Raw genomic sequence first — 10,707 nt, 5'->3', positions numbered from 1 at the left:
CAATATATCAACATAAACCTGCATTTTGTGATTCATAAATAAAAATCCAAACTGTATTTTAATTTTCTTTTCCAAGTCTGCTAAATTTGTAAATTAATTAAAATGATAAATAAAACAAACTTTGACTTTTAAATTTCAAAATATGTACTAGTAAACAGTGACCAAAAATTACTTAGAAATGTCAAATTTGAAAATTTAAGTGTATTAGCAGAAATTCTTTTTCATTTCAAAGTCAAAGCTGCCTTTATGACTCATAAAAAAATCATAAATAAATAATCCAAACTGCATTTTCATTTTCTTCTCCAAGACTGCTCAATTTGTAAATTAATTAAATTGATAACTAAAACAAACTTTGACATTGACTTTTCAAAACATGTCCTGGTAAAAAGTGACCAAAATTCTTTTAGAAAAGTCAAATCAGAAAATTAAAATGCATTAGCAGAAATGCTTTTTCATTTCAAAGTCAAAGCTGCCTTTATGACTCATAAAAAAATCATAAATAAATAATCCAAACTGCATTTTCATTTTCTTCTCCAAGACTGCTCAATTTGTAAATTAATTAAAATGTTCAATAACACAAACTTTGACATTTAATTTTCAAAACATGTCCTGGTAAAAAGTGACCAAAATTCATTTAGAAAAGTCAAATCAGAAAATTAAAATTCATTAGCAGAAATGCTTTTTCATTTCAAAGTCAAAACTGAATTTTTTTTATTCATAAATAAAATTAGAAATCAATCATCCAAACTTTGCTTCCATTTTCATCTTCAAGACTCTTCAATCATACTCAAAAGTGAGACATCTGTGTAAAATGTATTACATTCTTATTGTTCCAGAGGAACTCACCTCACTACATGATAAACATGTTGTGTAATAACATTGTTTAATTTTGAACTACTAATCTAGTCATGACCAGTGCAAAAGTAAATGTGAGCTTGTCTTATTTTATTTATTTTTTAATAATACGGTGTCTCCTCTCCAGGTACTTTTGTCAGAGCTCAGCTGTCAGGGAAGATCTAATACGTATTGAACCTGAAAAAGTTCATGTTGTGGCTTTTGGCTCTCTGCATCTCACAGTCAGCTATTCTTCTACTTTACCTAGATCTTTTTTGCATAAGACAGATTAAACCACACAGAGCTGGTGCCTTCCACATTTACCTCCTGCTCATTTTTTACATACAAGTCGATAAAAGACCATTTTGCATATTTTAACTTCTCGCACAGTAGATTAATTTCATGAGATATTGTTTTTAACTTCAAATTCATTTTCATTATTCTATAATAGCAATTAAGCTTATGTGACATTGTTTAAAAAAAACACACCAATTCAACAGCCAAGGATAATTCACTTAAGAATTCCCATTTCTTCCTTCCCCCTAGACTGAACTCTCTTCATCACGTTGGCAAGAAGTAGAAAGTGCAGGTCATGATTGATAAGGCTAAGCTCTGCAGTGCATAGAGATGTTGCAGAAAAAGCACAGTGTGTTGTAGCTTTTTTTTTTCTTCTAAAGGTTTGCAGCTGAATGATGCAAATGCTTTTCAGACTCACTCTACATTCTGCTGTGTGTGTTTCCTAACCTTTCTGCCCTTGCTGCCTCATCCTCTGGTGCAGCGTAGTAAAACAGAGGGGGTGAAAGAGACAAAGAGAAATAAAGCAAGAAAGCCATTAGGGAGCTTTCTGTTGCCTCACCTTTTTTGAAGGACCAGTATGCTGGAACGGTTTCAACTCTTGAAGCAGTGAAGGGGAAACCAAGAAACACACACACACAAATGCTGCTGCAATGTCTTAGAAACTTGTAATTGGATTCAAAGAAGACTTGCTCAATAAACCCCACTGATTCATTTGCTTACAAAGGCAATATCTGTAATTGAAAGTGTGTGTAGGCAAAGATAGAGCAGCGCTAAGATGAAGAATCACCTGCTGTGGTTTAAGATGTAACTTCTGCCATCTGCTGCTGTCAGTTTCAAAATGTCCACTTTGTCATTCCATTTATTCTATTGCTAGATTGCTTTGTACAAATACTTATGAATCTTATTTAGGGATGCTCCGATATGAAAATTTCAGCCGATGTCGATATCCAATATAATTGTTGCTGTTATGGCCGATAACCGATATTTACCGATATTACACAAACACACAAATTATATTATACATACAGTATATGCACAGACACACTTGAGTCTCTTTTTGGTACCATAAATAAATGACCAGACCTCTGACATGGCTCCCTACTTTAGTTATTCCTGGCTACGCAGCGTCACTATCACTATCATGATCAAAGAAATGCCGCTCAACCAAACATTTCCCCTCCCAAAACAGAAACTAAGGCTAAAAAGTTGGAAATCAATATTGGACGTTTATATCAGCCCAGTTTTACATATCGGACCGACACCGATATTCTAAAAAATGACCAATATTGGCCGATACCAATATCAATACCGATATATCGTGCATCTCTAATCTTATTGTATTTTTTAACATTTATTTGGCTTGTTATCACCTGTTCTGACTATGATGATGCTGCGTTTGTTAAATTGGACATTCTGTTATTGCAGTTTCAATTAAAACCTTGTAGTGCAAGAAGATAAAATCTGATTATCCCTAACAGAATGTTGAATAACTAAAGCAGTACATCTAGCTAAAAACCCTTCCTGCTGCTACAGGAGACTTGTTCAATATACTCAGTCTTTTTATCGTAAAAAAAAGCTCCTGTTAGATGTGTTTTGCTTTCTTTAAATAGGTAGATGACAGGTGAACATGTTTGGGCCATGTCGGAATGAGCCCATACAGTACCTTTTGAAAACGTTTTGTAGCAAAATTTAGTCTTAGGAAAAATCTGCACTGTTTCAGTTAAAAAGAAGTCATGCACTGAAGTGGGTTAGTTCAAATATGAAAACTGCCAATGTTAGTAATTTTAGTCTAATTCTTTAATATATCTGGAGCATTAGTGGTTTTTTTTTTTTTCATGTTTTGTATAAACAGAGTCTAACACATTAACTAAAGTGAAGTTTGGCACATGCATTGTGGTGTTTATTATCGTTTATTTTCTTAAATAAATCTAAATGTAGCCTAAAGAACATCAATAAATGTAGCCTAAAGAACATCAACAAAAAATGGACAAAGGTCACAAGACATGAAAGTCAAAGCTTGAACAGACCCGTGAAGTCATTCCTGCATATTTCATGTTTGAAAAGAACATAAAAAAGAAATGATCTCAGAAGTTGGTGTGGAAGTTTTAAAGTTAAAAAATCTTAGACTGGATGGACTTTCATTTGTGAGTCACTTTGATATCACAGGGTAGTCCTATCAGAGAGCAATTCCTTGTGCTTAATCTTATTTCTAGAACTCAGAAACTGCAGTGGCAGACAGTTTTGATCATTCCTAATTTAATATGTGACCGTTTGTATCTGGGCAATAATCTAGGGAGACCATATAGCAGCAGAATTGACCTTCACAAAGAGGGTCACTTCTAAGGTGGGATGATAGGATTTAAAGGCTTTTAGGTCTGTTCCAATTAACTTATCAAAGGATCGTACTAACTTCATTTTTCTTTGACCTGTTTCCAGACACTAGTGCAGGAATCAGAATGGCCGCCTACTTCTCTCTTTTATATTTTGGTTTTGCTTTGAGGTCTGAACAGTACAAGAAATGCAAAAATCTGTTTGTAATTTCCTTTTTATGGCTCTTTTTAATGGCAACACAAATTTATCACAGAGAGTAAAAACAGCATCTTTATAGTCTTGGTGTTTAGCATTTCACTTCCCAGCTTTTACAGACATTTCAAGTTATCTGCAAGCCAAATGGAATTGCTGACAGAAAAAGGCAGTCACCTTGCAGTAGCTCGGAACAACTGTGACAGTGTACCTCTTTGTTTTTGTTCAAACCTTTCATCGAGGCAGGTCGAGCACTGCCAGCTGCATCCTCTCTCCTCTTAGATGTTTTCTTATTACAGTGGATTTTGTCTGTAGGTTTTGATCTTACAGCCTTTCATCTCCTAGAAACACACACAAGCCTTTCCGTACCAGTGTGTCCTGAACCAAAGGTCTTAAACCTCAGCTTCACAAATGCTGGATTTAGTCTTGCTCAAGTTATCACTATTGTACATTTTTATGGTCGTGAGATTTAAAAAGCTAAAAAGCTACTGAATATTTAAAATGTAAATCTGGGCAGGTTAACTTAATCCTTGAGATGTATCCACAGTTACCTCTATATAGCTACTTCTTTTTGTGAGTAACTACAGGACTGGCCAAACTGTTTTTGATTTGAGTACATTATTTTGCTCTTCACTGTGACACTAGATCCAGTAGCTGCATGATAGCTTGGCTTTATCTGACTGTACAGTGCAATTAGTAATCTTTTTGTGAATCACAGAGGCTGCATGTCCCCTCTGCATCCCTGGGTGATCTATTTAGTTCATCTCTGACAGGAAGGAAGTGCAATTCAGCTCATGTTTCTATAATTTGCTTCACATCCAAGAGACAGAGGCAAACTTTGTTATAGACATACAGCGGTAGTGCTTCTCTGCTCCCTGCTTTTATAAGACAGCCTAAAGCAATCGTTTCTTGTCAGCTGCAGATGTGTTGTTTGATTGTTTCACTATGGACCCATCAGATTGTTATTGAGGTGCTTAATTTTGCTTGTTGTGTCTATGAATATTTAATGAGTTCAATTTGTCTGGCTTAGTCAAAACTGGGAGTCCAGCCACTCTTGAATCTTCAAGTACACTTCCTCACTTAATCTGAGACTGCGGCATTGTTTATTATAAAGGAAACCACGTTAAAGATTACTTTTGTTTTGTCATTGATATAAAAGTATTAATACGTATTATTGTCACCTATTGAGTTTCCAAATAATTGAAAGTCAAATTATATCCATTTTGGGACATAAAAACAGGTAAAATTAACACATTTTCTAATCACACTGTGTTTGGCACAGTTTCTATCTGAAATTGAAAATGTGTGCTTAACTGTAAAGTACTTGCATAAATCACTGTGGCCACATGCACAAGGTGAATGGAGGTCAACAACAAAGTGCTCGCTCATCTAGATGAATGGTAGGAGGAGCCATTGTTGGCTACTGGATCATTAACTTTAGTGCTGAAGAGAAATAGCTTCCAGTGTAGGAATTGGCGCCCCATGACGAAATTCCTCTCCCATTGATGCGTCTCATCTTTTTGTAAGTCTTCTCTTTCATTTTCCAAATATTACTACATGGGAATTTAAATGTCCTACAACTCTGAGACATTTGGGATTTTATTTACCACATCCTGATTAATAAATTGTATTTTGGGTTTTTTGGAAATCTTTTGCTGAAGTTGGACTACATCAGAATGGCATTGCAGTTTGTGAATGTTTTTTTTTTTAAATTATTATTTTAGTTGATCACCACATACTATCAGAGTGCTCTGAAGCATTTAACAAAACAAGTCCTGGTTTTAGCTTGGTTCCCCAGCATGGCTCAAAGGGGCAAATTGTTTTTGACTTGTACATTTCTGGCAAAGATGACTCACTACGGATAAGGATGACTCATTCTATTGCTCTATTTTAGGGGTCCTTTCATCGGCTTACCCATTAAACAAACCAGTTAAAATGGTCGTCTGAGTCAGACCACTCGCTGCTTTCTCCTTTCCCTAATCACTATTAAAATATATTTGTGCGAATTGCTATGGAGATTATTTAAGACATTACCACCTATTTTTCTAATCAGCAAGCTGAGTAATAGCTAGAAATAGAGATGAGGGCCCATTTCTCAGGAGACCCTTTCCACTTAAAAAAAACTCAAATACTTTACTTTCTACATCACGATTGTATCTGCTCATCATGCTTTTTCCCCAAGCCCTTTGTGTTTATGATCCTGATGTTCCCACCGTGTAGGAATGACCATTTACAAAAGCTCTTAACAGAAAACCTGGCTCTCTAACCTGGAGCTCCACAACACTTACACCCACGCTGATAATTGTACATTTTTCTGGTTAATAGAGAAGTTTTGTGTCTGTTTTATTAAAGTCACTACAGATGCAGTAAAACCTGGGGCAGTAAATTCAGTTTATGTCATGGCCTTAGGCATCTTTGTCATGATAGTGTTTTTTATTGCAGCGTTATCTAAGCCCTCAGCCCCACTGTGGGATCAGATTATAGTTGTGCTATAGCCCATTCCAGCACAGCTCTAAAAGCCTCTTTAGCAAAGATTTTTTTAATAACTACACAACAAGACATATATGTCATACTTCCGTTTACCATCTGAGCTTAGAGGTTTTAGAACATCATTTAGATAGCTTCAAGTGTCACTTTAATTATTATCTGAGCTTCACTTTAAATTAAAACAAACCTCTTAAAGTAATAATGATAAATAGTATTTTTATATATTTCAAATTATATTTGAAATACATAAAAATACTATTTATCATTATTAAATATTTCAAATATTTATTTTGAATTAATAAATATTTATTTCTGTATTTGAATAAAAAAGAGTTCAGTTTTGTTCTTGGTTTTATTTATTTATTTTCTGCTATAGATAAAGGCTTTCACATTCCATCTTGGACACCCTCATTAAAATTTCTTAAGCTTTATTTTTTTTAGACTGGTATGTCGCATTCACACCCTGATAAAAACCAAGCCTCTCCAGAATACTTGGGGGTATTTTAATGTTTGTGTTCATCAAATACATGTTGTTTGAAATTTAATTTCAGGAGTGGTTTTCTGATTGTTCTGTTGACATGAAGAAATGGAGCCACAAATACAGCTATGAAGGACAGGCGATTTTAAAACAAACACACACAGAACCATGGGGAATTCAGACCCTCTGGTGTCAGCAATTTAACTCTTTTTCTTCTGTTTTTTGTTTATCTTGTCTTCATCTAATCTGCCCGCCTAACTTTCATTCTCCCTCTCTCCCTGCTGTGTACAGATGTTCCTGACTGTGTACCTCAGTAACAATGACCAACATTTCTCTGAGGTTCCCGTTACCCCCGACACACTTTGTCGGGATGTGGTGGACTTGTGCAAGGAGCCGGGGGAAACGGACTGTCATCTATCTGAGATGTGGCGTGGATCTGGTAAGTGGGATTGTCAGTGTGTTCAGTATTCTGTTCACAACAAATGTTGCAGGTTTTATGAAAATGAATTGCATGATCACCTGCTTGATTTCTTTCATTAGGCTCATCTCTTTTTAGTTTGGATCTGCAATGCAAATGAAGTGGGGATTATAATCCCTGTCACGAACACATGTGCTCGAATGTTCCTTATGTCTCCAAAATAGAAGGTGCAATGGGTTTTGAAGTTTCATGCCTGCTTCATTTTCCCCTTTTTGAGATTCAGTACGTATTCAGAATCAAAACTCAAGGAGCCAGGCTTTATAGCCGTTTCCATGGTGAGGCTCCTGAATGAATGAGGAAAGTGCCAATTATTATTTTCAAGTACTTCCATAAGTACTCTGACTGAAATGAGATGGCAAGATGTTGAAACCAGTCTCATTTCGCAGCCATTCACCACAACCCAATTTTACTCTCCTCATAAACACAATGTTGCAAATAAGGTTTGGGTGCAAATGATTATTATCGTGTCTGTTGCTTGTTATTTTATTTTGCTGTGTGCTCCCTTAAATTATATCAGTCTCATTGACCTCTACTTGACTGTAATGTGTCAGTCCCTTCATGTAATGAACTGGGCTTTAGGCTGTAGATGTATGGTTGATGAGCTCTTTGGTTCAGTGCCAGCCAGAATAATTGAGGACACTTTTATTTTTTTCCCTCCTGAAGTTAGAGGCATCAGTAGGATGCACCTTTCTGTGTAGGTTAAACAGCCTTAACAAATCTTTGATATATTTTATTGTATCTGCAGAGAGAGCTGTGGGTGATGGTGAGAGGATGTTGGATGTACTCCAACGGTGGGGACAGCACAGGGGAGAGGTGCGCTTTTTTCTGCGACACAACCGAGCTCCTAACAGGGAATCAGGTAAACTTTTAACTGACCACTCCATTTAACGTACAGCAGATAATGACTTGGAACGATAAAGGTCCTTTCTCCCACGCAAAAGTCACGCCTGAGTAAAGGTTGTCGTCGGAGAAGACATTTGACGCCGACTCTATAAATGCCAAAGATTCCTTCAACCTTTAATGCACAAACATCTACTGTTCCTAGCTAAATTCCATCAGCAGCCGTTTCAAAGCTTAAATAAAACTAAATCACTTTCTAGAGATAAAGAATTAGAAATAAAATGCTTAATAGTGCTTTTATTTTGATAAAGGTTTCATTTAAACGGGAATTAACCCTTGTGTGCCTTTTAGGTCAAGTCAACCTCTGTGCCTCAGCAGGAGGGTTAAATCCTTACATTTTATTTAGCCATCTAATTAGAGATTAGGCACAAATGTCATGTGTCCCAGTTGCATCATCGAAAGCCTGTCATTTTTCAATTTTTAGGAACATGAAAAAGTCTAGTATATTGCTTGTTTGCGATCCGCTCAGCCTTCAGTTACGTAACTAAGCCCTTTACTCCTCACAGCTTGAGTCTGGCCCAGGGATTAGATGGTTGTTTTCTCTCCCTGTTATCTTTTGCTGGTCTTGTTTCCCACACTGTTGGCTCTTCATTCTTGCAATCAAGCTCTGCATTGCTTTTTTCAATAGCTGTACTTTTTTTATTGGATTCTATTGATTTTCTGTTTTTGTGGTGGTCAAATTAGATAAATACCATTGGACTTGATGCCTTTATAGTACTGCTGTTCTTTAGATGTTTACGTTGTCCTGATTCTTTAAAGGTATTTAGTTCATCATCAAATCAAAATATAAAATGTATTCTCTGCTGATTAAATTATCAGTTTTGCATTAGACTTTACTGTAATATTATGTTCAGCTTGTTGAAAACCATAAAATTTAGAATTGACTCAAAAAAATTAAAAAGAAAAGAAAAGAAAAGTAGTTGTGAACTAGACCCCAAATGCAAATAGTTTGTTGATTAAAGTTCAGATGTACAAAAAGTTTTGGACCCACGAACCAAGAGTCATGTATTAGATTAAACTCTAAGATGATTTGAAGTCACAACGCACACAATCCCTTTTGTTTCCTGGAACGGGTCAACTACTCTATTTACCCAGATGCACACCCTTCCCTACAGCAACTCCAGAGAAGCCAGTGGATTTCATAGTGTGCTCTTTTATGTGAGACACAAACAGGCAAGCAGCTAAGAGAGAGTTCCAATTTATTACTGCATTCCCTTTACTGCTTGTAAAGGCTAGTTTTTTTTTTTTTTACACTGTTTGCATTTTTTATTATTATTTTTCATTAACTTGGAAGAATTAGCTTTAAAGAAAACTCTGCTGCGGATTTTGATCTCTAAAATCATCCATCATTTCTACTCCTCAGGAGGCTCCAGAGGCTCAGATTCAAAGAGGAATGGAGTGAGAGCCCCCCCAGACAGGAGAATGGAGAATGGGGTGAGTTATAAAATGTTTTCAGCAAGTAAAGTAATGAATTAAAAGCTGTTAAGTCTTGAAGGCACACAAATATCACCAACTTTTTTGTTTTGACAAACAAAAAATATGTAATGCACTAAGACTTTTTCTCCCTTTGTTGTAAAATCTGGGTCATATATTTAGTATTAAAGTCTGTGACCTAGTATGTTAAACTGTTTTATTTGAGGTGTAAATTATGCTCCACTTTAATTCAGTTCACAAAGAAGAGCTTGAATAGATTTTATTTTATTTTGATTTCAGATGACAACGCCTCGGATGGACATGACACTGGCGGAGCTACAAGAGATGGCTGCCAGACAGCAACAACAAATCGAAGCTCAACAACAACTCCTTGCCTCCAAGGTGAATAAAGTAGTGCAGAATAAAAGAGGATTCAGGGCAAAGAAAATATTAAGCAATTTAAGTTGACAATTAAAACAACTGAGCATTGGTACACAACACAGATAAGACAAGTCAGGTACACTTATAAAGTTAAATACTGGAGATTGTTAAGATGGTAAAAGACAAATTTGGCGAAATGCTATTATCTCATAGTGCTTAAAATCTTGCTGTGACTCTTTAAAATGTTTTCATCCTGATTTGCATTCAGCACTAGGTTTACTTGAAAAACTTTACCAATGACTTTGTACTCTGTGATATTTGCTGTTTTGTATGCCTGAGGACAGGAATGTGACTTCCAAGTAGTCACGTATTCACCGTGCCAGAAGTCAACAAACAGGGATTACTTTCAGCACATGACCTGTAAATTTCCTGATGGAGGCTGTGCTCATCTTGAACCCTGTTTGAGATACTATGTAAACTATGTTGTATTTAAACTGATGGTTGATGATGAAAACCTTAACAATGTTCGTCATAACTGTTTAGAAAACCGCTGTTTATATAAAAAGTATTTCTCCGTCTCCACAATGGATTTCCGTTGCCTCATATTAAAGCAAAGATTAATTTTCGTTAAATGTCCCCGTTCATCCATCATTGCTGGGAGAACATCACCATGTTCTCTAAGAGAGTGTTTCAAATGTGTTTTGTAGTTTATATAAGTATGCAAATTTAATTCTGAACAGTTTTATAGAAACAACAAGGTTTCGGATGTGCTAAGCTTGTTTATTTAGAACCATGCTTTGACAGAACTGCTCTGTGATAAATAGATAAATGTAATTCAATAAATGTTCAAATATGAAGAATAAATAGTATTAAATGATTAGATGAGCTTAAACCATTTAAATAATATAATATTTTT

The 10,707-nt window shown here is 35.6% G+C and overlaps 1 protein-coding gene across 2 annotated transcripts in view; it reads left to right on the top strand.

The window, feature by feature from the left end:
* tp53bp2a (tumor protein p53 binding protein, 2a) overlaps positions 1 to 10,707 on the top strand; it is a 23,558-nt gene that overhangs the window by 2,020 nt on the left and 10,831 nt on the right. For both annotated transcript variants that reach the window (XM_014028120.1, XM_014028047.1), the window contains exons 3-6: positions 6,911 to 7,058; positions 7,843 to 7,956; positions 9,361 to 9,431; positions 9,711 to 9,812. In XM_014028120.1, coding sequence (XP_013883574.1) covers positions 6,911 to 7,058; positions 7,843 to 7,956; positions 9,361 to 9,431; positions 9,711 to 9,812 — 435 coding nt within the window. The remainder of the gene's footprint in view (positions 1 to 6,910; positions 7,059 to 7,842; positions 7,957 to 9,360; positions 9,432 to 9,710; positions 9,813 to 10,707) is intronic.

This window comes from Austrofundulus limnaeus, unplaced genomic scaffold (assembly GCF_001266775.1).
Source record: "Austrofundulus limnaeus strain Quisiro unplaced genomic scaffold, Austrofundulus_limnaeus-1.0 Scaffold0, whole genome shotgun sequence".
Lineage (NCBI taxonomy): Eukaryota > Metazoa > Chordata > Actinopteri > Cyprinodontiformes > Rivulidae > Austrofundulus > Austrofundulus limnaeus.
The sequence above is the reverse complement of the archived record's forward strand: the minus strand, read 5'-3'. Positions and strand labels throughout refer to the sequence as shown.